The sequence below is a fragment of the Oryza sativa genome, chromosome 2, assembly GCF_034140825.1.
Source record: "Oryza sativa Japonica Group chromosome 2, ASM3414082v1".
Classification (NCBI taxonomy): Eukaryota; Viridiplantae; Streptophyta; class Magnoliopsida; order Poales; family Poaceae; genus Oryza; species Oryza sativa.
Genome location: NC_089036.1, coordinates 7,009,560 through 7,037,029, shown reverse-complemented (window position 1 = coordinate 7,037,029; position 27,470 = coordinate 7,009,560). Strand labels below are relative to the sequence as shown.

Here is a 27,470-nt window from a genome sequence, read left to right as displayed (position 1 = left end):
TGTCTTTCAGGCGGCGCGCGAAGGCGCGCCCCATCATGTACTTCCTCCGTTTCAAAATATAGCAATTCAAATTTATAGCTAAAAATTGCTATATTTTAGGACGGAATCTCTTTTCTTTTGCACGACCATCATCGATTGCGGGACGTCAAGCTTCGGGGGCAAAGCTCTTCTATTCCATGGCCTTGTTTGGATCCTCCGAGCTATTAAATAGCCCTCCGGAATCTTGCTATTTAGGAGTATTAAACGTAGATTACCGACAAAACCGATTCCATAACCCCTAAGCTATTTTGCGAGACGAATCTAATGATGTATATTAATCCATAATTAACGGCTGATTACTGTAGCATCACTGTAGCAAATCATGGATTAACATACCTCATTAGATTCGTCTCGCAAAATAGGCTAAGGGTTATGGAATGAGTTTTATCAGTAATCTACGTTTCATACTCCTAAATAACAAGATTCCGCAGGGCTATTTAATAGCCCTCCGGATCCAAACAGGACCCATGTTTACTTTTGTTCCCTTTCACGATGGTACGGTTGCTGGAGGGAGTAGCTACTACTCCAAACATAATTGAATGCTGCATGAGTCACTACGCAGTAGGTTGCCTACTACACGTGTACTGCCACGTAGATAGGTCTATCTGTTGGGATTAATGGATAATTGACTACCACTTCTTATAACGGATTTTAGTTAATGTGACACATCTTAGTGTTGATGAGTCTTATCCAATTAAATTTTTTATATATTTTAAAAAGGAGGGAGTACTAAGGAAGCTCACCTTTGAAAAGAAAACTTTGAAAGTGGTATTTCAATTCTTTTTACCGGTACCACTTTATCTCACGTCTCATATGGTTCAAAATAATCCTTCATTTTTTTTGATTATATGAAAAATGCTTATGTGTGTGCCTCGCATGCTCAAAGAGACGACGATCAACCCAAATAACACTAATTATTACTAAACGAAGTAAACTGAGGAACAACAAAATGGCCCTACAAAATCTTTGAAGGTCGATCATCAAACAGAAAACAGGTGCATGGAGACAGAAATATGATAATGCTAGTAGTAGGATTAACAACCAACAAAATCTCTTTAAACTTTTTAATCAAGTAAAGGTGTGAGCTTTGAAAGAGTGAAGCTGATGTAGCATCACAATTCACAAGACAAGTTATGAGAGAAAGGAACTGGCAACAGAAACAATTAATTAAAAATGTATCATCAGGTGGTTACAACATCTCTGTCATTTGAACGGCTTGCACCAGATTATGTATGGTGAGCACGCCATCATATCATATTAATTTTTTGGCCCCAAAAATCATGAGAACAGCAGTATAGAGACATCTGTTGGAGCATTGGTAAACTATGCACTGACATGGCAATAACTGGCATCTTGATGTTTATTGGCAAATGGCAATGGCCATCCTGCAAGATATATAGGAGTGCTATATAATTCAATGTTTGCATTAAGCAAAGGTCCCAGGAATGAGAGTTTCAGGGACAATATAAATACACAATTGCAGAATCTGGTTGAGCACACTTCCATGTCCACATTCAACATCTCTGGAAGAACAAAAAAGTCACATGCTCTCCAATTTAACAAAGATGGCTACCAACCACTTACACTATTCAATAATTGAGTATTTATGCTTACAACAGGATATATCAGCCTGACAGTGTTGGAAACTTCCAATCCAAGTGATACCTGACTGAAGATGCCAAATCCAAAACCTCAACGAATCAAAACCACAGAAATTGCATAGATCCAGGTCACATTTTAATGCACATATCATATCTTGACAAGGCATCCTGTATGGAAAATAAGGCAACAACGTGCCACTGAAAGCTCACAATAAAATAAAAAGGCTTCATCTAGACTGATGGAACAAAACTATACAATGAACGAATAAGAATTTAGGTTCACAAGCCAGCTCACAAAGAACATTTCCTTCAGCACAGGCAACCCACAGCACAAGAGACAGCAACGTGCACCATCTAATGATCACCAACAGCTCACCTTTCTGCTATTATTTTCCTTTGCTTTTGATAAACAATGTGTAACAATTTACAGGTTTATGGCTACAAATTAATGGAATACAACCCCACCCCACCAGACCTGACCAACCTAGCATTTCCTATATCTACATGACAGTATAAAAATTATCTTGTTTTACCCACCAAAAAATTATAACTCAGTAAACCGACCATCAGGTTAGCCTAAACTCACACCATGTCAGCCCTAAGCGACACCCCTCTGCACCACCCTTATTTACCTGTGTGCTATGCTACACTTCAAGCCTGACTCTTGTCTTGATTGGCTTTAGTTTTACTCCCATGCTTTCGGGTGACAGGAGATCGGGTGATATACAGAATGGGCTGAGGGGGCTGCGCGGGCTACAGTCCAACTGGCTTGGTCTGTACAGGCCATAACCCATGAAGAAGTACTCCATGGGTATAAGCATCGCGTGTGGTTGCTCCTCCGTTATGAGCGACCCACATGCTTGGACCTGGAACAGATGGCAAAAAAAGTCATTATGAAACCAGCATTTTAATTTCAATGAAAATCTTGAGGTAATTAAGCACACTAGTGAATTTACCTCAACTAGAGCACAGTATCTCCTGTCCAGCTTTGATGTCATGTGAACAGCCTCAGTATGGAACTGAGAGTACTCGCCGACAAAAATAAGGGTCCTACACTGAAGCTGCTTCAGGTCTTCTGTCAAGTCATATCTCCTGTAAATCGTTCCCAGGTTTGTTAGAGCTCAGTCTCGTGGAAGTTGACCCTGCAGTTATTGAAAATGATAACAAGTGTAGAATGTGTACATGTTCATTGTCTGTACGAAGCGCCACACATTCATGCTCTGCCGTTGATCTAGCAACTGGAAAATGTGTACAAAGAGAGTTAACATCTAATATATCTAAAGAACAGCTGAGTAAACAATCGAGGAAGGAAAAAAATGTGATACTTACACTTCTACAAGCTTGCACTATGTCAGATTCAGGTAAATCAGAGCACCCCCGCACTTCCTAAGAATAGAATTCGAGGATACCATAAGAAAAGGCTCAAGCATGCAAAGGTAATGTAATATGGTAATTAGAATAAATGAAATTAATTTTAGATACCTTGCTGAAGTACCGCTGCAGTAAGCCCTCCTTCACCAGTCCACACATCCCATAGTAATATAACAAATTGGATGCCACCTAAAAAGAATTAGTCAGTATAACCCCCTATTATTAAATTAACTTGGTAGGTCATTTACCAACAGCTACCTTATTATAAAACCACTCAGTCCACGTGGGAGGTTTACATAGGGGAGAAACAAGAATAAGACCTAGTACACGATCCCTATACTTCGCCTGCCATAAAAAATACATAGTTCAATAATAAGTTTCGATGAATAAGCAATGGACAAAATGCTGGCTTGAAGAAACACCTACTGCGAAGAGAGTAAGAATGTAAGCACCCGCACTGACACCTAAGCACATTACGGAACCTAACCTGGAAAGAGCAAATTTGATCAGAGAATAGAATTGACAAAAACTGGGCATGGCCATTTGAAGATTTTAGGCAATCTAATAGAATATTACCCAAAGAAATCGAGAACATCTGCAACCTGATCAGCCAAATCATCAACAGATGGTATAGGAGCATTTGGCGAAATTGGAGCTGCCCCCAACTGCATGATTGTCAAATTAGGGCATAAAAGGGCGAAAACAAGACAGTAAAATTGCGGGTATATAGTTTGTCATATTTAAGGCAAATGCAGATTTCAGTGCTAACAAAATGCATAATGCCAACCTCATGTCCTGGGGGGCTGATATGGTAAATGCAAAAATTGTGAAGCAACAATGAAGCAGCTTCAGGGCAGAAGAGCAATCCTTGGAAGCAAGACATATCTGTAAATAAATGTATGTCGGATTACTGGAACAATTTGCGGAGAGAACAGCTGCACTTTAAACTATTATGTGGTACTTACGATTTAAAGCAATATCTGGATAAGTAACAAGAGCCGGCTTGTCATGGTCACCATACACCGCAACAGATACGGGTCCATGATTGGTATGTATATGATGTTCCTGAAGAAACAAGAGAGTGGAAGAACTGCTTAAACAACAGAAAAACAATGAGAACAATTTTAATCAAAATAGCATCTAACAGAAAAAAAGATTTTTGCACATTGCAAAGCACATAAAAGAAGCTGCATGAGTTTACATAACAGAAAGGCCCTATTTTTCCAGCCAAAAAAAATGTTCTGTGAATACAAAAAGGTGAAAACTGTGGCAAATCAGCTAAGAACAAAATATTACTGTTAATGTGAAGCATCGTCATGAAAACCCAATCCTAACTAAAATACAAAATAGATATGCCAAATTAGCCTTATCTGTCCAAAATAGATAGGCATGGAATCCAGAGGATAGGCATGGAATCCGCAAGACTAGAGAAACCAACAACATGTCTACATCCTGAGCTAGATGAATATCATAATTAGAATCAAGATAAGCCTTCAAATTGATACAACTTTCAGTTCATCAACACTAGAAGGTAAAAAACACAGTCAGTACAAAAGGTAAAACTTGCTAGGAGGAAAATCAATGGAACAATGTATTTAAATTTGCACTATACCAAAATCAATTATTATTTGAGATAAGCAAACGCACCATATGGAAGCACTCAAGTCCCCAAAGTGTATACAAAGAAGATAATAGAAATGTTCCAATCAAAGTAAATATATATGCATCTACAGAATGCTTAACAACTAAGAAATCATGTGCTTCCTGTGACCGTACTACAACTAAGTTTGTCAGCAACCTCAGAGACACCGATACAAAGAGAAATGGTCCTTTAAACTTGGTCAAGCAAGAACTATCCTCCTGTTTTTCTCCATCAGGTGAGAAAAGGTGGCAGTCCTCCCCTGACGCTTGAAGGAAAGAATTTCTCCAAAATGACGCAAAGGGGATGACTTCATGATTGAAGGATCTTTGTTTTCTGCATATATTATACTAAAGGCTGACAAGATGCTAACAAAAGAAAAGGGGAATAATATAATAGTTTTATTATGATGAGTGGAACTAAAGCGATGATTCCACAACCATCTCTTGTAGGACAAAGGAAAGTACCACAGATCATGATACGAACCACAAGCGATCCCTTCACCATCACAGAAGCAAAAGGCCCAAATGACAGCACCTAATTACTATGTTTTTCTAACACAGGAAGAGTGATTGTTCTGTAAAGAGGAATGATTTTGCAGCCACATCACAAGCATCCTATTTAAAAAAAAAACTGGTGAAATTCACATGAAAGAGACCTGTAAACTACACTCAATATTTTTTACCCACTTACTCAAACACTAGTCCACGGTCAAACACGGACAGAAGATTCTATAGAGCAAATAATCATCAACCATACATAAAAAAAATTATTTATTTAGCTCCAATTTCTCTCGTACATAGAGAGAAAAAGGAATTTGTACAGTGGAATAGTCGACGGAAATTTACGAGCATGAAACCTAGATAATCAAATAAAGAACTGAAACAATTAAAGAAACAGGCGCTGCAACAAAAGCGGTTGTTAGGACAACGAAGCAAGCACGCAACGGCAGTCCAACTCTGACTCTTTTTGAGCTAAAAATCGCGCAATTAAGCGCATATGCAAGGCGACTAACTGACGAACTAAATTAGCTTAATTTTCTCCGCGAGAAAAGGACCATATGGCCAGGCAAGAACAGCAGGTTGTAGCACTATTACAGGTGGAATTTTCGGCATACGTAGGCGACGACGAACACGGCTACGATTCTACTCCAGCAGGTGACGAATGCAGAACCGCAGATTGCGGTGACAAATAGCAGCGAGAAAATACGCCGTAAACACGCGCATAAAAAGCAGCTCCCTTCTTTTTTGGGGAAAAAAATATAGAGCAAAACACATGGTTAATCGGAGATGAATTCTCGTACGGTTTGACTCGCAAGATTCGGGGTATCCTAAAAATTCTCCGTTAGTTTGGACTCCTCCATATATACTAGGAAAAATTCAAGAACAGCGCAATGCAACCGACGAAAATCCAAGAAAATCTCCAAAAAGAAAAAAAATATGGCCGCCAAGCTCATCCCGAATCCCCAATGCGAGCAGCGCCCCCACCCAAGAAACCACGGCGAGAGGAAGCAAGAAGGAAAGAGAGATGGTCCCCGGACCTTGCCGCCGAAGGAGATGCGCTCCACGTCGATCGACACGACGGAGCCGCCGGAGTCCCCCATCCGCCGCCGCCCACCTCGACGCCGGACGGGCCGCCTCCTCTCTCTCTCTCTCTCTCTCTTCTTCTTCTTCTTCTTCTTGTCTCTCTCTCCTACGGAATAGTACTACAAATGTCCTCCCTTTCTACTCTCACTTTCTCTCTCTACCACCCGACTTGTCTTGGCGTCGCTTATAAACGAAGAGCAGCGAGCTTCTCTGAATTTCTCTCTCTTCGTCGTCGTCGTCGGCTTCTTCTTTCCTCCCTTGACGAGGGAGGGTTGCTGCTAAATTCGCGCCGCCATTCTTGAGCTTTCCTATTATTGCAGCTCAGTCCCTGGGTGATTTGTTACTTGCCATTTATGGAAAGGAATAGTAGTACTAATGTACTAGTAGTATGATCAAGGGTAAATCAGTCAGTGTAGAAGTCCAATCTTGGTCAGTCCACAAATCACAACATAGCCCACAGAGGATGAGAATCACTCCGTCAAAATAGCTCGAAAGAATGGGAAAATAAAACCCAGGATTGTAACATTTGCTGTACAAAACACGGAAATAACCGTTCGATTAGCCACAGATAAAACGTATGAATTGGATGATAGAAATAGGTTCAAGGTAAATTTTCAAGAGGCTGCATCTCTTGCTAACTTTTCTTCAAAATATCTACTCCCTTCGTTCTAAAATAAGTGCAGCCACGAGTTTCCTTGTTCAACTTTAGTCGTCCGTCCGGCAAAGGAGGCGGATCAAGTGGCCGGCGGCGAAGGCGGAGTTGGTCCCAAGCGTGATAGAGAGCTTGCGCTCCGGCGAAGCTGGTGGCCTTCCCCGCCACGCCCGTCGCCCACCCTCCCTCGCCACGACCTTCTCTGTCCGGACCGCCGCCGCCGCGTTCTCCGCACAGACCACTACCACGGAAGCGGTCACTCGTGCGTCATGTCCGCGGTCAGCCGGTCACCGCCTGTCCTCCGATCCCCGTCCCACTAGCAAGTAGCAGAGAGAGAAAACAGAGAAAGAGAGGGGTGAGGTAGGAGTACATGACGTGTACAAGTAGGGCCCAAAGTTTTTTTTAATGGGTTTACCACGTGTATGTCACGTAGGATCTAAACCGCTCCTAATTGAGCCAAGGGGGTAATTTATCTGGTTTCAATATTTTGAGGTATCAAATGTCCGGTTTTATGGTTGGAGGGGGTAATTCAGTCGACCATAATAGTTGAGTGGGGTAATTCGTACTTTTTCCTAAAAAAGCGATGATCGTGTACATACTAGATTCTAAATAGAATAATATTTCGTATCAAGAAAATATGGAGTAATAGTGCGACAATGGTGCCGAAACACTCGATCAGAGAGATTGACAGTGGTATTAGACGCTGAAATGCTCAACAATTCATGTAATTTTGGAGACCCTCAAGGGCCAATGTGAAAAAAAATTGCTCCGTTCACCGGCCACCGACGAGAGGAGACTGGCGACACCGACGCTTCGCTCGCCGATGACCGCATCCACCCAACGAATCAATCCCAACCGTTGGCTCCCCCCGATCGGACGGCTCCAGATCCAGCCACGTCAACCCCGCTCCCCGAGCAGACGGCCTCGCGGTCGCGGCGACCTCTGCACAGTGGGGCTCACGTGTCATCCGCATCCGGCTCGTCTCGGGTCTCCACGTGGGGCCCACCAGGTGACCGTTGGCTCTCCGTCCACGTGGCGGAATCCCATTGGCCTCCTACACGTTGTAACGGGGGCCCCTCGCGCCTAGGTGTCGGCAAGGATCGGCCGCTGCGACACGTGGGCCACGCCTGCTCACCCGTGGGGCCCACCTGTCTGTGTCAAGCGAGCGAGGGTACGCGTGGCAGACTGGCCTGCCCGGGCCCACGTTTTCCGTCGTGCTGCATTAAATGCCCGCAAACGTGGATGCGAGGGACAAAGCTGTAATTTCCGCAGAGACCTGAGACCCTGGGAGGCTGGGAATATTCTCCGGAACCGGAATAGTAAAAATTGTGCGGATTTACTGCTAGACTGACGGTAATATTTGGGGTAGCCGGGTAGCAAACGAGATTTTAAGGAAGTGGTATATACTCATTCATCTCCTTTTAATAGATATATTTTTAAATCTGAAAAATAAAATTTTTGATAAGCATATTTCAATCTAACAACATATTCTCTTAATAATTTTCTCTAATTCAATGCGTCACTCTTCATTCTTTCACACAAGATTGACTACATGGGCATCGAGAAATGTAAATATTAATTAATCACTTGTTTACGAGAAATAACTAGTAGCATGCTTAAATGAATGATAAGTAGAATTACTTATTTTTGATCTGTGTGTTAAGATGACATATGGCTATCAAAAGTAGATGGAGAGAGTATCGTTTAGTTTAAATTAAGGTCCGTGAAATTAAAGACTACTATAGAGTCCCTTGTTTGAATAAGAAATAGAAGGATAGTGAGAATAGAACGGTGGAAATTTAAATGGGATGCATTTTGATGGGTCTATTTGGGGAGCTTTGATAGCTGCAGTTTCTACTAAAATCTCCAACGGCTAGAAACTGTCTAGATTTTCATCCCAAAGCAGTTCCGATTTTCATTCAGATTCTAAGAATATATAGTTATAGAATCCAGAAAATAAACTATAAGGCAGAAGTTGAGTTTCCCAGTTTTTCCACCAGCTAGCTTCTCATCAGCTGCTTCTTATAATCTTAAACTCCTCCAAACAGACCTGATGAGAGGGATGGAGGGAGTAAGCTACAGGCCACTAGGTGTGAGATTAGAGTATCATTTATCTTTTTGTCAAAATAGTTATTGAAAATACTATTTTAATGTCATTTGATCAACAAATTTTAGAAAAAAACTTATTTGTGGTTCTATATTGCAGTTGCAAAAACTGTACATTTATTTTTTAAAAAAAAATAGTCTGAGTGTCACATACTGGGTTTAATACTAACGTAAAACCATATATTTCTCTACTGCTACCTAAAAACCTCTCCTTCTATAAAAACCATCCAACTTTGAAATTTTGATTTCTAAAGAAGAATAGCATTGTAAAAAAAATTAACAATTGATCCAAATCATCCCACTAATCGCAACTAGTCTTGGTGGTTAATAGGTTGAGTTATTTTCTCAAAACATCTCTATATTTTTTCCCATTGGTTTGCCATATGCTTTATTCTAAGACGTACGGTTTATTAGAAAAATTAATAATTTGTGAGTATTTTTTTTATTTGTGTACTTAGCAATTTTAAAACTAATGCTAAAAAATAAACCTCGATTACTTTAAAATTAAGTTTGAGAATTTAAATTTTGTTGGCAGCTTATAAGCTGTGATGGAAGCCCTTCTAAAGACTCAAAACAATTTCAGAAATAATATATCATAAACTAAAGCAAGATTGATTTGTATTTTGGATACCGCATTGACATTGAAATAGCAAACGCTTAACTGAGACGAGAACAGCTCTTACACCAAGATAACTCCATCCGTTCGCAAATATTTGATTTTTTTTATCAGCATTATTTGAACTTTGACTATTACCATTTTTTAGGTTAGACTATCACGAACAAAAGCTTGCTTACATTTAAGATGCAACACTTTGATACAGCCATAATTTTTTAAAGTTTAGATTAATGTAAATAGTTTTCAACAACAAAGGTGTTTGGAAATGAGGAGGTAGTTATCATAGCCGTGCAGGGCCGCCCGCAAGACAAAAGTGGATTTGCAAAGCTATGCGCAGCTTCCTTTATTACTCAGCAAAGCATAATTGAGAGGGAAGGATCAAGAGAGAGATATGCACGTGTAATTAACGCTAATTGCATCCTCCCTCCGTGCATAAATAAAAATAGTTTTAGTTTCAACATTATTTTGTTACTCTTTCTATCACATAATATAAGACGCGGTCAAAGTTGTACGGTCTCCAAAACTAATTTTTAGCTTACAATTTCTCATATACTATAAGATTTGTAGAAAAAAAATTATAACCATATGAAAGTAAATTTAAATCTCAATCTAACTATATGATATATTTTTAATAAATAAAATTAATTTCATATTATACTAAGTGTTGGTTAAATATTTTAAAAGTTGAAATCTTAAAATGAGTGTGCACCTTATATTATGGCGGGGTACTAAATATATATAGTCTATTGTCTAATAGACCTCTTTAATACTATTTTATCCTTTTTTTTTCCTTCTAGTTTTTAGCTATTGAGTCTTTGTAATATTTTTATCCCCTTTTCTCTTATTATTTACTATGTATTAATGAATGGCAAAATAACCTTTGAATCTCTTGCTTATTATATGTGTTTGACTAGCTAAAACTATACTTATTATTTAAGAACGAATGGAGTATTATCTTCTACTCCCTTCAATTCTATAATTCTTGATGTATTGGATAAGATTAAGGTTAACATTTTATAACTTTGGCTACCAATATATTAAAAATCATTTTTTAAAGGAACTAGAAGAATATTATAATAAAAAGTAAACATGCATTTATTTATTGTGTATATTATAATAGATAAACAAGATCAAAGATATATATTTTGGAGACTGTGTTATTGTGTAGAACATTTAAGAATTACTCCATCCATCTACTTTTGATAGTTATATTTCATCTTGACTCATAGATCAAGGATAAGTAATTCTACTTATCACCTATTTAAACATGCTACTAGTCATTCCTCGTAAACAAACGATTCATTAATATTTACATTTCTCGATGTCCATGTAGACAATGAAGAGTCATGTATTAAATCTGAGAAAGTCATTAAGATGATAGATTGTTGAATTGAAATATATCTATAAAAATAATTTTTTCAGATTTAAAAATATGACTAGTAGATAGAGGGAGTATGAAATTGGAGGGTGTAGTCTTCTGGAGCGATCCGAAACTTGCAAGCGAGGCCATGTGTCAAGAGCTCCATCAATTCAGTTCATTAATTAATCAATTGCTACTCCAACTGTCCTTACATTACATTTCGGGACATTTGCTTATTTGACCCTGTTTTGAAGGCTAACTACCAATTTGACCTTTTTTTTTTGAGTTTGCTTATTTGACCCTGCTTTTCGAAAACGAACGATCGGTCTGACCCTGTTCCGTTAAGGTGAGTTGACGGTGTTAAGTTAGGGGTAAATAGTCTATTTTGCCCTTGCAACGAAGCTGACGACCGGCGATGGCAACGAAGCTGACGGAGGCGGAGACGGCGACGACGATGCTCTTCCCGGCCACGGCGGGCGCGAGTGCGGGCGTGAGCTCGCTGCACGGGGCCATCCTGGCGCTTGCATTGGCGGGGCTTGGCACCGCAGCCGACGAGTCAGCGGGCGACGAGGCCAGGGACATCGGCGGGGCCATCGTCATCGGCGGCAGTGGGGGCCTTGGCGAGCAGGCGCTGGCGCATGTCCCCTCCGCGCGCATACCGCCGCCGCCGCCGCCCCCCTACATCCACAAGCTGACGCCAGCGCGGATCCGCCTCCCCTCCGCGCGAATCCCGCCGCCGCCGTCGCCGCCCGGCCCCTACCTCCACAAGCTGATGCCGGCGTGGATCCGCCTCCCCTCCGAGCGCATCCCGCCGCCTCCCTCCCTACGCCGGCGCAGGCCTCCGCCTCCCTCCCCGCGCGCCGATTCAGATGCCGCCGGCGCCGCCTCTGCCGCCAGGCCCAGCTCCCCTCCCTTCGCTGGCACCGGCCTCCGCCTCCCTCCCCGCGCGCCGATGCAGACACCGCCGCCGCCGCCAGGCCCGGCTCCTCTCCCTCCCTGCGCCGCATGCTGGCCTCCGCCTCCATCCCCACTGCGCGCGTCGACGCCGCCGCCGCCAGGCCCGGCTCCCCTCCCTCCCTTCGCCGCGTGCTGTCGCCGCCGCCGCAAATCGCTAGCAGAAGAGAGAGACATGGAGACTCAGAGACATGTGGATAGGGCTAGAGATGGATATGGTTTCCTCAAGGGTATTTTGGGCATTATGAATTTTAATTATATTTTTTTCCTTTTTTAAAATCAAATCTTAACGGTGTAGTGGAAGTAGGGTCAGACGGAAGATTCGTTTTTGAAAAGCAGGGTCAAATAAACAAACTAAAAAAAGTAGGGTTAAATTGGTAGTTAGACTTCAAAACGGGGTCAAATAATCAATTGTCCCTTACATTTCAGATGATCGATCGAATGAATGCTTCTCATTATACTACTGTACTACGAAGTAGCTCATGCTAATTATATTAGCCTATCCTTAATCGTGTAGCATACATATAATCATGTGGTTGGATCGAAGCGTGCGAAGTGTGGCCGCTTGGCATTGGCCGACGCTATCTTAAGGTCAAATGCCATGATGTAAATTAATTAAAGTTAGGGGAAAAAAAAGGGGGAGAGCAGCTGATGAACAAGAACAGGTGCCTGCAGGCTGCAGGTGAAAATGTTAGTTGTGATCACATTATATAATGTCATTGATAACAATATCTTGCTTCCACTGTTTCTCTTGGATTGTGAGGTTCTGGCATTTCAGGATGAAATTAAAAAATATATGTATTTATGTATTGTTCTATCTCACCACCTAATTAAACTCTTCTATTCCGAGTACTATATATGTTACTATATTTTGAAACGGAGGATTATATAATTGGAACAGTGGTATGCCAGTATCATATTACCATACTATTTATATACACAGCAAAAGAGAGCTTAATTTTAAGTTATTTAGTATCTCTTGGATAAAAAGCACTGAGTTGCAAAACTAATCATTGGTGTGTTGTACAAAGATGAGGTAGCTGGATTGGTTGGCACAGGAGAAGGAACCCTTGTGTACTTTAGTCACTATCTGCGAACTTCAAAAACAAAATCACATATTTTTCTTCTCTCATGCCTCTTTTTTTTTCTTTTAGGTGAGGCAATCTCTTTCAGTGTTACTGTCACACTTTTCTTTTAGAAAGGGAAAAGGAGAGGAAACCAAATGTTGCTTTCATGTGTATTGTGTGTCAGGCCAGGATGATGTACCAGATGGAAAGGCAGATGAAATGGGTTCTATGTAATTTGCATTTTGCTTTGGTTTGTATGCATAATTAGGGTATGTTTTCAATGCAAGATTTCCACAGAAAAAAAATCATGCATTTTTTTAGAATCATGTACAAAGGTTAACCCTATAGAATCATGACAAATTGCCCTAAATAAAAGAGAGAAAAGAATCATGTCAAATTTGTCAAGTCCTCAATGTACAAAATTACAATGGACGTGTGCAATAAAAAAAACTTGTATTCATCTGTTTTAGCAATGTCAAGATATTCACGATTTATCTCTTTATGAATAAAATACTAGTTACCCTTGAAAATTAACCCAATCCCTTATTTGCCCCTCATTATCTCAAATTGGAGGAAAATATTGTAGTGCTTTGATAGGAAACAATTTAGTTCATGAAAAAAATATATAAAGATTTACACATTGAGAGCATACCACTTCCTTTTTTCCATGTTTTAAGGAGTGGTTGTGTACAAAATATGTCAATGAAGCAAACTTATTTTGTACAACACATGTGTCAACGTAACGTGCTAATACACATTAGTAGTCAACAATGATGTATCACAGAATTCTGTTTGCATTATAACACCTTAGTCCTTACTTGCCAGCCTGTCCTAAATTGGCATACTCTCAAGATGCAACTATTTTGGAAAAAGGCATATAGAAAATGCATATGAATTTGTGGCACACAATTTGGCATGTCGCAAAAAAAATAAAAAAAATTGGTGCCCTGCTATTGCCTTACGAATTATTATTATCAAGTGGATACCACAGCTCAATTGAACATATGGATCAAGTTAGCCACCATAAAATACTACATTTTTTTTGTCCTAAGTTTTTTTCCCTAATGAAACGGCATTAGATAAAAAAAATTAATAAACAATGGGAGTTAAGCTTGTCTCTACAATTCAGCATTACCTACTACAAGTTAAAACATCCATGTCATGTCGCAATCCATATATAGAACAGGGAGGTCAAGAAATTGGATTTACACAACATTGTCACCATATAATTCCTATGAATATTAGTTTCTTACATGGCCTAACTGATGTGGAACCAATAAGATTTCTCCCTTATTTCCTGACTAAAATAAGTAAGATATTAGTCCATTTCAACTTATTGTTTACTCCACTAACCCATCAGCACATAAAACCCTAACAAAATTAAAATTAAATACTTCTAACGATAAGGACTTTTAAAAGCGCAATTTGCGGCGAGAAATGGACTTCTATTACAAACCATCAAGCTACGCTTCCGACTAAAATATCTCTCTAGCTCTCAAACTTGCAATTGTGATTATTTGCTCAGAGATTGTTTAGAACACTACTTTTTTTCCCTGATTTTCATTCCTCACCATACAATTTCCTGTGAAATACTGAAATACTTATAAACCACTAAGGTCATGTTCTTTTCTATCTTATTCATCAGGATTATTTGCTCCACGCTTATAAAATTCTTAAAAAACTTTCTTCTCATGTATGACCACTTGTTTTAAGCTATTTATTAATTTTATTTTAAAAAATATTTGATTTAGCATGGCCAATAATCTAAATTCGCGACACCTCAATAATCTAAACTAAACATGGCCAATGGAGCCCTTAAAATTTCAACACATAATAATTAATCATGTGGTCAAAGAGGAATTGGATCACCTGCCAATGAATATTCTCCTTAATTTGGAGAGGCCCCATTCTGGGGGAGTTAGCAGCATGGCGTTTGGCCACTTGTGTGAAAAGGAGAGGTTCGTTAGAGAAGTAAGAGAAATCACACAAGAATACAAATAAGTTTCAACCATGGAGGCATTAGAGTTGAGAAACCTGATCACTAGGGGCCAAGAGGACAGCTGGAGAAAAGAAGAACTCGCCGAATCCGAATTATTAATCTTGTCCTTGTAATGGTACCTCTCTTTGATGTAGATACATGAACGTGTACTTGGCCATAATAATCATGTCTACATAATAAACGAATGAGATTTCTCAATTTATGTAGCGATGTATGAACTAACCATGGCGCCATGATACATAATTGGCTCGTGGAGCCTCCAAAATGCTTGACTAATTCCCAATCATATAAAAACAATAAATGGAGTTTAAGGCTAATAAAATATCTGCAATTAGCTCCCAATAATACCATGGACCCTTTTTCTTTCTAGTTCTAGATTTTGGATTTTCGTTTGCACACTTCCCAAGCTCCTAAAACAGTGAATTTCTTGTATAAATTTTCTATGTAAACTTCATTTGGAATACTTTTCTAGAGTAACTTTTAACTTTGTAGTAGTTAATTTATTCATTTATACCCTCAAATAGCTACCACAAAAATCAAATTATCCATCAATTTTAGCTACTCAAATGGGCCCAAATGCACTTTGAAAATATATAGGAGTATAGGATTCCTTTCGAACACACGAATTTGGAAGATTCCTGCGAGAATTTCATGAACTAATTCCATGAATTTCCTATAAAATTCTGCATTTCAAAGGAGGGCAAGTGCTTTTTCTTTTGAGGAGAAAACAATACATATTACTACTAGATCTGTCTAACTCTTCTCCCCAGAGACTTTGGTTTCAGTCGTCTAATCGAATTTACAAGGAGACTGGATTTCATGTTGATTACTCACTCTTTCAATGCTATGTCTTTAAGCCAATATCATACCTAGCAATAATAAAGTCACAGGCGGTTAGGAGGGTAAAAAGAAAACCTCCTCCCATTCGAAGTTGTCTTCAAGTACCTTTTTATTCTTTACCGAGTACATCAGTATTAAATCAACTATAGTTCGAGTTTAGCCAAGATACGTACATGTCTAAGTGTATTAAAATCTAACAAAAGAATCACGATTATCTAAAAGCTAGGATGCCTTGCTCCACTCAATTCCACTGATTGAAAGATCGGGTAGGGTTTCGCAATGTGAGAATGAAATATACAAAATGGAGTTCATTGGTAAATGAACGGCATGGGTGCCACCAGGTTTGCCATAATTTTTATAATAAGCATTGAAATGGGTTCAGTTCACCAAACATAGCCGCCAGAAGAGAAGAGAAACCCGTACTGATACAAGCAACTTGTATAGTAGTATGGGCTCATGGCTGCTTTCATGGAAGGCCACATGTGTTGAGAGATGCAGAAAGAACAAGGAATTTGTTCACAACAATACAAGCAACCCTTCTGTCTGAGCTTTTTCAGTTCCGTCTTCAATCCATATTTCTTTAATCTGTTGCAGCCAAATGCAGACAACTGGAAAATGTCTTTGCTCTGAAGAAAATTCACATCATTATTATAAGTTTGTAACATCTTTTATCCGAACCAGACCGATGGAGGCGCTGATTCCGCTTTTCCCCGGTCCAACCACCGGTCCAGACCGGTCTTAATAACTATGATTATAAAGAATCTGGATTACCTCTATTAATATTCGTTATATTAGGATGAATCTAATCCCATCCTGGATGCAACATTTTGGAACAGAGGTAGTAGGGCAGCTTGTCTAGAGCAGAAGCCATCCATTTATTTTAGGAAAAAGTACAAATTACCCCCCTGAACAATCGCGACAGTACGAATTACCCCCCCCCCGAACCTCAAAACCGGACATTTGATACCCTAAACTATTGAAACCGGACAAATTACCCCCCATAACTCGATTTGAAGCGGTTTTTAGCCTACGTGGCACACACGTGACGATACAGTCAGCAAAAACAAATAAAAACATGTGGGGCCCACTTGTCAGTTTTTTCTCTCCTTCTCTCCCTTCTCTCTCAGTCAACACATGCTGCGGCTGGCGGGCGGCGGGCGGGCGAGGACCGAGGAGCCGACGCCGACGGGCGGCCGGCGGGCAGGCGCGGAGGCGGCGGCGGGCGAGGAGCGGACGCCGATGGGCAGCCGGCGGCGGGGATGGCTGCGGATGGTAGGCGTTGCAGGGGCGGAGGCCGAAGGCGAGCGGGCGCGGAGGCCGAGGCCGGCGGCGGCCTGAGCAGGCTGCGCCGATCCTCCATCCCGCGAGCTAAGCAGGGTGGCGCCGCCGTCGTCTGTCCAGTTGCGGCGACTATGGCGAGCGGCGGCAACTGCGGCAAGGCGCCAGGCCGGCGGTGGGCGTTGCGGGGGTGGTGATGGCGCGCGGCGCGGCCCATGATGGCGACTACGGCGAGCGGCCTCCCCCACCTCCGGCACCATCACCTCCACGGGAATGGGCTCGGGAGCCATCACCTCCGGCGCCGGCACCGGCACAACGGGCACCTCCATCGGCATCGTCACCACCGGCGCGGGCACCGCCACCACCGGCACTAGAACAGGAACCGGAGCCGGCCGCACCAACGACGCATCGGCCCTAGGCGGTCTGCGAGCGGTTAGGCTAGAACCGCGACGACGCCGCGATGGACAGGATGATGGCGTTGATGACGAGGTACAGGTGCGGCGGCGTCAGCCATGTGGCCGCAGAGAGACAGAGAGAGGGGGGAGGCCGCTCGCCATAGTCGCCGTCGTGGGCCGCATTGCGCCATCACCACCCTCGCGGGATGGAGGATCGGCGCAGCTTGCTCAGGCCGCCGCCGGCCTTGGTCTCCGCGCCCGCCCGCCTTCGGCCTCCGCCCCCGCAACGCCCACCGCCCGCAGCCATCCCCGCCGCCGGCCGCCCATCGGCGTCCGCTCCTCGCCTGCCGCCGCCTCCGCGCCCGCCCGCCGGCCGCCCGTCGGCGTCGGCTCCTCGGTCCTCGCCCGCCTGCCGCCCGTCGGCGTCGGCTCCTCGGCCGCCCGCCGCCCGCCAGCCGTAGCCTGTGTTGACCGAGAGAGAGAGAAGGGAGAGGAGAGAAAAAAATGACAGGTGGGCTCCACCTGTTTTTATTTGTTTTTGCTGACTGTATCGCCACGTGTGTGCCACGTAGGCTGAAAACCGCTTCAAATCAAGTTAGGGGGGTAATTTGTCCGGTTTCAATAGTTTAGGGTATCAAATATCCGGTTTTGAGGTTCGGATGGGTAATTCGTACTGTCGCGGTTGTTGGGGGGTAATTCGTACTTTTTCCTTTATTTTACCCTGTTCGAGAAGCTTCGTCAGATTTTGCCAGTTTACCAACTTGTTTAGCAGTGCAAAGAAGTATATACATGGTTGTTGTTTTAAGCTGAAGTATAAGCTTCTTCCATGCATGTGTAGAAGGGAAGGTATGTAATGTGAAATTAGTTGCAAATTACAATTTAGTCCAAGTGCAATGTTTCAATCTTCGCCGTGCATGTATTGCAGGTTCAATGAAAGTCATCGGACAACAAAAATGGAGAGCATAATAGTATACAAGAAATAACAAAATTTAGAACTGCAAAAGAGTTAACTTGCCAAACTGCCGTAGAAAAGGAAGCAATACCCCCTAAAACAGCTGTAAAAGATGCGAAAGACACAGTTTTGCTTCAGATATGGAGTATATCACTAATCTATCATACAAAAAAAAAACTGTACAAAATAATGTACAGAAAAATCTGCATTCGAACCCAACCATGATGCTGTTAACTGCTCAACAAAATAAGGCTAATTGAGCATCTTGTGCTGAGTTAGCACAATTTTTTATGTCAAAAAAAGTTGGCACAGTTTTTTATATCAGCAGGTACATGCCGAATAAGCAGCAAAATGCCAACTCACCAACTCTTAAGGTAGGTGAAGGTTAGTGTTCATTTATTTGCCAAATTCTTCAAGTGTGGTATTTATAAATTAGCATGGCCATTACCAAACATAATAATGCTTCATTTAAGTTATGACAAGTTGATGTACATCCCTGCCTAAACAAACTAAAAAATATACATTTAAAGGGAAAAAAACATAAACAAATTTTTTTTAATAACATAAATAAAACTGAAACCGACTAGATTGTAGAATGAAGCAAGACATTTTAATGATACCACATTAGTCCTGTGATTGCACAAAACAAGTGTTGCATGATTATGCACCTCATGCTGTTCTCATGCCAATAGAGTTGATGGTTATGAACAGAGACGTTTGAACTAATCGCAAGGAAATTGAACGGCATCTTTTCCTCTCAAGCTGATCTTTTTATTGTACTTTTCAGTTTTCTTGATCTTTTATTTGTACCTTTCAGTTTTCAAAGGACGATACTCGAGGGGACCGTCTTCAACAGATCCTACAATTTAACATATGAAATGACCGATGAACATCAGACCAACAACCCCAGGAGGTTCACCTATTTTTATCTCCATATGTATCTGCTTGGACAGGGTTCAGGAGCACTGAAAAACTGAGGTAAGGTGGTCAGGACGCTTTGGACAGGCTATTATTTGTCGCACGCACAGGCCATGGCGCACCAGCCATTACAGCTTCGATTTCCCAGGTCTCCCTGGGGCAGTTTGTCAGGTTCTTGCATCCATGCGCCGTCACATACTGGAAACAACATAATTATGATGTTAATAGTCAAGATTAAGTTTAGCATTCTAACAAGGGCTAAAGCATAAAAAGATAAATTTGATTGCAGTAATTCTCACTAGAGAAAGAGATGAAGTCAACACCAAAATAGAGTATCAAATGCGTGCGCACAGGAATTTGTGCTGTTTTTGAGGTATGACTGATTTAGTAGGGAAACAAGATTCGAGGAATTTATACCAACGTCTATTCAAACTTTACAGAGCAGGTGCCACTATTGTAGACATCATTAAATATATGCTTATTGATTTCCTTGTGTTTCACTATGAATAACACGACAGATATTAAGTGGGAAATAAGATTTGTAGAACTTGTGTCATTGTCTACTCAGACTTGGCAGGACAAGGGTCAACATTTGTCTAATATGCTTATCGAATTCCTTGAGGTTCACAAGGAATAATAACAAGATAGCTGTAAAGGTGGTGGAGCATGTCAAAGCATCTCCAGCTTAACCACAAAAAGTAGAACATCTTCATCAAGTTGTAAGAAAATCTTCAATATTACGTCTAAAAGCTTGAAACTAAATAAAAATCTAAAATGCATTACAATCAGCATATACATCTCAAGGAAGCTGTTGGTAAAGTCAGCAGTGGATTCTTAGTTTCCTAGATCTAACTCTAGTTATTCAAATCAAGCATGATTGTTGTCAATAAGCTATTGCACTCTGATCCATCAATGTGATGTGAGGCAGTCACCGCCTGAAATGATCCATTAGTCTCTCGTGTTGTAAGAGAAACTATTTTTTTTATCTTATAGTCCTAGTATCTTTTTCCTTCTATGCCATCCAGCTAATGCAAGACAGTTTGCCTCATCAAGGACACTACCACAATACATTCGATCCATTTTATGTGACTCGTAAATCGTAATCATAGTTTCAAAGGTCCAACTGAGATTTAGTAACTACTCTCCGGAAGTTAGTTGTTACAAGTACTGTTGCACCTGGTACTAGCACTAGCATTAAAGAGAGCATGCTTGCATGATCCTCTTAAAGTACTAGTTTAGTTATGTAGAACAGGGAAATATAGACATACCACGTCACTCTCAATCCGAACACCACCAAAGCTTTTGTATTTTTCAATCTCTTCCCAGTTGAAGAACTTCGAGGAAACTGGATCATCCCTGGCTGGTATCAGCAAAGCATCAATGAAATAGCAACCTGGCTCAACTGTGATAACCTGCAACACACATACCATAAAGAGCTCAAACGTTTATTGTTGCTATAGATAGGGCACCCTGCCTAAAAAAGAAAAAAAGATAGGGCACCCACGGTCCAGACCCTTCTCAGCAAGGATCACAAAGTTCTAGGGTGGAGGATGACAGTGGTAGTACCATTTTTACACAAACGTTTTTTTCCCTTCATTTATCTCCGCAATTTCAGAGATAAAAAGGGGGGTTTAAGTTCCAGCTACGTTGTCAGATAGGAGATATATACTGAAGCACCTTGAACAGTTTGCACTAAAATATTATCATTTACGAAGAACCCATTAAGGTCATTATATCATCTCATTTCAAGAGAGACATGAAGGAAAATGGATCTCAGGAGCCTGATGTCTACAATAAAGTAACTTGTTTATGAAGAATTTGACAAGAAATGAAGTGGGAACAAGTTCCCAATATTGCAGAATTCTACAGATAACAAAGCAAATAAATCGGTCATGAGTAATCAGACGCAACATAAATGGGATAATGAAAAGAATCAGGTTGGAATTCTCAAAATCTGAAAAAGGTAAAACGTTACCAGAATGCCTAAAAAGAAAATGTAGTCTTAAACAGTCAAGGAACTAAATTGATTAATGTCGCATTCGCGACAAAGCACACACAGTTAACAGAAAAAAATAGAAGATTTTTTTATGCTAAATCTTCAGAAATTAATCAGAAAAGCAGGTACTAACCATGCCTTCTTTAAGTTCTCTTATGGTCCGCAAGGAGCTCAGTCCTGGCTCCTTTGGCCTCTCTAAGCCCTGAAATCAATGAAAAAAGACGTCCATCTCAGTTAAAAGCCAAGAAAAAAGGACATTCATCTCAGTTAAAAGAAGGGAGCAATTTAGAACTATAAAGCTATGCTCAAAGATAATTCATGGCATAAAGTATGTATTAAAATAACCTCAGGATAGCCCCCAGGATCATGGGTGTCAATACCAAGCAAGTGTCCAAGACCATGAGGCATGAAAACAGCACCCAACCTTTGAGCCATCATATCAGTGACATCCCTGAACAAATGATGACCAAGGATAAAACACCAGCAAAAATCAACATCACAGGCATAAGCTTTGCAGGCTGATGTTCAACCAGTAATTCAGTACAATGAATGCAAGCATACACACCCATGGAGAATTCTTTCGTTCTTGAGAGATTCAAGTATAGTCTGCTCCGCAAGTCTGCAAATACCATCAAATTATGCTTGAACAAACAGGGGAAAACAATTCAATTTTGCATAAATCAACATGATAAATTGCATAATTCAACTGCAAATATTCCTAGATTAGATGGATAGAATAAAGTTCCATGCATTGAAGTTGCATTGCAAATATTCCTGGATTAGATGGATTGAATAAAGTTCCATGCATTGAAAGTTGCATCATAATTGAACTCACTCATTAACAGAACTTCATAAAGGACGTGTTTAAAATGCATGGTTTTTAAATTGCAATAGTGCATTCTTACTTGTGCATATCCAACCAATTTACTCCAGGCCGCATGTGTGCTATGACAGCATTATGAGCCTTAAGGACAGCCTGTAAAACACAGATAATCTCATATAAAGATGGTGCTATGCATATAAGTTCAATTCACATGAAGAACTCTTTATATGAGGATAGTAGCCTAACGAAGCCTGCAAAAGATAAAAAAGAACAGCCAGGCAAGAAATATATCAGGAAGAAAGAAAATGATTTTTATCAGTACTCACATTGTATACTATTGTCTGATTGCTGTTGAATTTCCCATTTATCTGAAATATATAGACTCACTTAGATCATATCAATAGACAGAACAAGACAAAGAGACAATTGTGTGGTTTTGATCAAAGTTATGCTAAAAAGTAATGCATCAATCTAGATTCTAGAGTTATAAGGCTATGCATCAATCTAGATTCTAGACTTTATTCAAGTCAGCTATAAGCCAATTGCCCAAAGTCAGCTAAAGTATATATATCAAAAGGAATCATAAGACAAATATGCATCAGAATTGAATTGAGAGAATATGGGAATAGCACCACGATGAAACTAGATAATATTGGATGGGGAAAAAAGCTCAGGGCAGCTAGATACTATTGAACTGGACACATACATCCAACAGATACCCATGGCATGTGATGATAAAAACTAATAAGGATGACTAAACAAGGTGGAGACAAAAGACTCCCAGGAAAAGCAAGCGCGCGCGGGGGTGGGGGGGGGGGTGGGGGGGGGCGGTAAATAGCCAATGGTCAAGGAAATGTCAGAAGCAAACTAACATAGAATGGAAAACAGAAATGAACATCATCTCATATAACTCCAACAAACTACACGCAATTAAGAAAGAAATAACGCATAGTCAGATAGCAGCATAGACAAGCCTTTGCTTGACCGATCTTCGAAAATAATTTTTAGAGTTTGGGTTCAAGATTAATTTAGGGGTTATCTTGTTATTTTCATCGCTGAGCTCTCTTTTCATGATTACTAAGACAAGTAAAAAAAATACCTAAAATTATTCTTAAAAATAAAAAGTAAGAAATCAAATTTGCTATATAACACAAGAGACTATATATAGGACTAAGAAAAAGGACCTCTTTCAATTGCCGGACATTTTGTAAGAACAATATCATCCATATGTTAGCATCAAATATAATTATAGCTTACATCTATTGGTACATGTTTCTAGCACAGGTACACTGTTGTCACAGATTTCAACAATAAATAACAAAAAAGCAGTTCTAATACATTGCAAGTTGGAACAAAATATCTATCAAAGTAGATGTCTGGATATTCCAAAACACTTACAGGGTATGAGCATGTTATATCGGATCCATAGCAATGGTATTCACCTCCCATGTCCATTAGTGCCATGTCTCCATCATTCAGGGTCTGGAAAAAAAAGGATAATTTAAGTTGCAGTTTTTTTCCTGCTAGCTAGTAATGTGGACCTGCATAGTAGCTTAAATCATTGACTGCATGGTCTAGCGTTTCATAGTCCCCGTAGGACAACTACACCACCACATATTCACATTCACATACTTCATTGAAGAGAATGAACATTCAATTTATAGCTAACTCGGTATAAAGAGGTGGCATAGCAGACACTCATACACTGATATACCACCTAGTTATCGACTAAATAAAGCACCAGAACAACTCGTTCTATTGGCTGCTTCCATTAGATAACCTCCAAGTTTGCTACGAATAGTGACATCAGCTAGAGAAGAGAAAGTTGCTCTTTCTTCCAATACTACAAGACCCCATGGTACATTGGTACTTAATAAACTGTAGCTGATGATGAACAAGGTAGGTGAACTCTACTGTCTTGAAATTAAAACAAATCATCCCCATTTTCAATTAGCTGGCAGCATGATCATAAGAGGTTTGAGCGCTTTGCCACTTTGGACAAGTTAAGCTTTGCTTGGTGGTGGGTATAACAAGTAAATAAATAGCACACAAACATTAACAACAGTCGCATAGTTTCGTAAAAGAGTACCCTGTCATTTGGTGCTGCAGCATGTCCATAATGAAGAACAGAACTGCACAACAGGCAGAAGAGTTAAAACACCAGATAGTTCAACCAACTCAACTATGAATATCTGAGATGCAGACTTAGGACAGAGTAGTGAACTTAGAACACATTCAGAATGTCACATTTGGACCTGATATACGTCTACATAGTCATTTGTATCGAAATAAGTCCAAAAATAGGTAGTTACCAGCTTCGATCTGAATGCTGGTAAAAGAGAGACCCTACTGACACATCAATGTTGAAATGAGTACTCTTATTTATAGAACTAAGGTTACTCTATTGCAAAAATTGCTACCTCTTCCACTAGAAGATCATGGTATCAGAATACTTTATACATTACTGTCCCAACTTTGAAAGGAAATAGCATGCAAAATAACAGTGGATAATGGATCTAGGATTCTATCATCCTTCCTTTACTATTCGGCTTATACATATTGAACTATACTCAAAAGTGGGTGAAAAACCGTTTAAAGATACCAATCAGTCCATATATAGGCATTTGCTTCGCAACAGGAGCACTCACCTATTTTCTCCAGTAGCGCATATACATGTATAAGAGCAATGTCGACAGCCCCCATACATATAAACATGATGAAGAAAGATGCTTTCTAACTGGTATTCCTTCATGCCTGGTTTTGCTCGTCTCATGACCTTGTGAAGTGCAAGTAAATACGTGCAGCAATATAATTTGCATCTCAATAAGTAATTATAATTACCTAAATGCCAAACATATGTTCTTATGAATTGAATCAGATAGTGGGTCCCAGTATTATAACTTTATTAGCATTGCACTTTGCTTGATGCGTTAGGACCTGGTGTGGTAGGACTGACTGATGCATATCATATTTTTCTCATTCTTGTAACCTTACAAGTATTTGTCTGCTTCTATATGATCCCTTTTAAAGAAAAGGAAAAGAAAAAATAAACTACATTAAGCGGTATCCGTAGTTACCTCAATGTGAGCTTCAGAGCTCACATCATTAGCATACTGAATAAGGGCAAGCTCCATGTCAGATTTGATAACACGGCATTCAGTTAAAATAGGGTGAAGTGTACTTAGATCGGAATCGAACTTCTCCATCCCCTGGCAAAAACAGGAAGAAAAAAAAATTAACATTGTAACCTGAATGCACAATGTGAGCAGAGAAGTGTGAGAGAAACTGAGTGCCTTGATAGATTACACATATCATAATACACAAATGGATCTTGATCTTCTTGGAGAATAAGTCGAAGATCATAAGAAGGAAATGGATCTTGTTTGAGACTAAATTGAAGACAATAAAGAAAACAGTATTGCAAGAGCAACATGCCTGATTATGCTTTCAATCTACAGTATTTTACAAATACAAAATTAATGTTAACGATGCATACATTAATATTTTAAGTACCTCAAAACTAGCAGGCTTTGAATAATTTCCGCTGTCTGTATTTTTTCCATATAACACAAACAGAAGAGGCTTTCCATGATCGCTGAAACGGTCCTGCAGAACTTGTGTGATCTCATCAACATAGAACACCATGTCGACCTTGTACCTATCCTGTATAGATTCATGCAAAGATGCTAGTTCAAACTTCAAACTTTAGCAGAAAATGCAAAATGTGGTATCTAGAAGATCAAATACCTTAAAATAAGACAATGGCTTAATTTCACCCATCCACACAGCATAATCAGCTGGCAACCTTGGAGAGAACAAAATTGACTGTCCAGAGACAATGTCCTTTCAGAACAACAAAAGACTCAGTTAGGACACGTCATATCAAATAACCAGTATCATATAACTATGCAGAATAACCTGCAGTAGCAGGGGCTTGTTGCCACACTGTCAAAAAGCTCTTAGAAACAAAACGATTCGCAATAATTGTCACGGATCTTTGCCTTATAAGCATGATTGTGTAGGAAGACAAGTGAAATGATTTGAACCAACCACCAATCTATCCTAACATTTTCCCGTGGTTCTAACTAATATGCAGAAAGTGAACAAACCACTAAGCAGGATGGAACAGTGAGTTAACCCCATGAGCACCAAATTAAATTACACTAACAGCGAGGTGAGTACATATACATTCATAGAAACATTTCACCTATATATTGAGGAGCTCTACCATTTCTACGCAAGAACAAGTCCCGAAAAATTCACCTACACACACCATGCCAATAACCACAGGGACAATGCCATCTTCCAAGCATGTATATATTCATAATTCATGAACAAATATATCAGGACCAAATAGTCGCAGGAAAATAATGAAAGGTTAGTCCACCGAGCAACAGCAAGAGGAACAAGAGAAACTCACGATTGCGCCATAGAACCCCGGTTCCCTCACTCCGAAGAGATAAGCAAAGTAGCTCTCCTGCCTGTTAAAAAAAAAAAATCAATCCAGGTTTTCCACTCGATCTCCACTCAACCTCCCAATCTGATTGTCCCATGAAACAGAAATACAATAATGCAGTAACAACACGGACTTGAGTGAGTTCAGGGCAGCAGCTAACTACCTGAAGAGCTCGAGGTGATCGGTGCAGTACCGCGTCTGCTCCTCCCCTCCCTGGAGAAGACGAAGGGTTCAACATCGCCGGAAAAAGCCCTTCAGGAAACCCTCCGGGAAAAAAGGGGAATACAACAACAAAAGAGGCGAAACGGGAGCTGGACCTGGAGGAGGACGAGGCCGCGGAGGGGGCGGCCGGAGGCGGAGAGGTGGGCGCGGAGCGCGGCGACGAGGCGATCGCGGTTGCCGGCGTGCAGCTCCATGGGCACCTCGGGGGGCGCGAGCGACGAGGAGGAGGGGGGCGCCGCCGCCGCCGCCGCCGCCATTGCCGGAGATGTGATGGGGGAGTTCAGAATCGTCGCGTCTACGCTACTGGTTTACATACGGGGTATAATAACTAACTTCGATTTCGTCAGAAAATTAGGAATCCAGTAAATAAATTATTAGAATGATGAATTAAATTGAAGTGGAGCGAGGTTTCGAATAATGAATTGGGGTAGGATTGGAAACTTTCTGGGATATAGCTTGTGTCCGAGTAGAAAACAGAGATGATGATGAATTGGCGCTGAAATAGGATTTCGGGATGGCGGTGCTTTTTACACGAAACACACCTAACAAAACATAACTTAAAATTTCCATACAAAAACAATCGATATCAATCCAACCCAC

At 40.7% G+C, this 27,470-nt stretch overlaps 3 protein-coding genes across 3 annotated transcripts; 1 reads left to right on the top strand and 2 right to left on the bottom strand.

The window, feature by feature from the left end:
* Positions 1 to 1,998: 1,998 nt before the first annotated feature.
* LOC4328772 (protein NDL1) lies at positions 1,999 to 6,522 on the bottom strand. The gene is made up of 11 exons (XM_015767365.3): positions 6,191 to 6,522; positions 3,977 to 4,076; positions 3,799 to 3,896; positions 3,588 to 3,676; positions 3,438 to 3,498; positions 3,270 to 3,356; positions 3,123 to 3,200; positions 2,970 to 3,026; positions 2,823 to 2,878; positions 2,597 to 2,732; positions 1,999 to 2,506 (listed from the first exon to the last, which is right to left on the bottom strand). Exons 1-11 carry the CDS (start codon positions 6,251 to 6,253, stop codon positions 2,285 to 2,287), a joined length of 1,047 nt encoding a protein of 348 aa, XP_015622851.1. The 5' UTR covers positions 6,254 to 6,522; the 3' UTR covers positions 1,999 to 2,284.
* A 4,863-nt stretch (positions 6,523 to 11,385) lies between these two features.
* On the top strand, positions 11,386 to 12,707 carry LOC136355087 (leucine-rich repeat extensin-like protein 3). Its single transcript, XM_066307222.1, has 2 exons — positions 11,386 to 12,154; positions 12,703 to 12,707. Exons 1-2 carry the CDS (start codon positions 11,386 to 11,388, stop codon positions 12,705 to 12,707), a joined length of 774 nt encoding a protein of 257 aa, XP_066163319.1.
* A 6,336-nt stretch (positions 12,708 to 19,043) lies between these two features.
* On the bottom strand, positions 19,044 to 27,167 carry LOC4328771 (uncharacterized). Its single transcript, XM_015769743.3, has 16 exons — positions 26,966 to 27,167; positions 26,812 to 26,861; positions 26,613 to 26,673; positions 25,940 to 26,035; positions 25,706 to 25,855; positions 25,270 to 25,401; positions 24,841 to 24,968; positions 24,282 to 24,324; positions 23,591 to 23,674; positions 22,519 to 22,560; positions 22,275 to 22,345; positions 21,935 to 21,988; positions 21,715 to 21,820; positions 21,503 to 21,571; positions 20,642 to 20,785; positions 19,044 to 19,571 (listed from the first exon to the last, which is right to left on the bottom strand). The coding sequence occupies exons 1-16, from the start codon at positions 27,125 to 27,127 to the stop codon at positions 19,443 to 19,445; spliced, it is 1,521 nt and encodes a 506-aa protein (XP_015625229.1). The 5' UTR covers positions 27,128 to 27,167; the 3' UTR covers positions 19,044 to 19,442.
* Between the last annotated feature and the right edge of the window lie 303 nt (positions 27,168 to 27,470).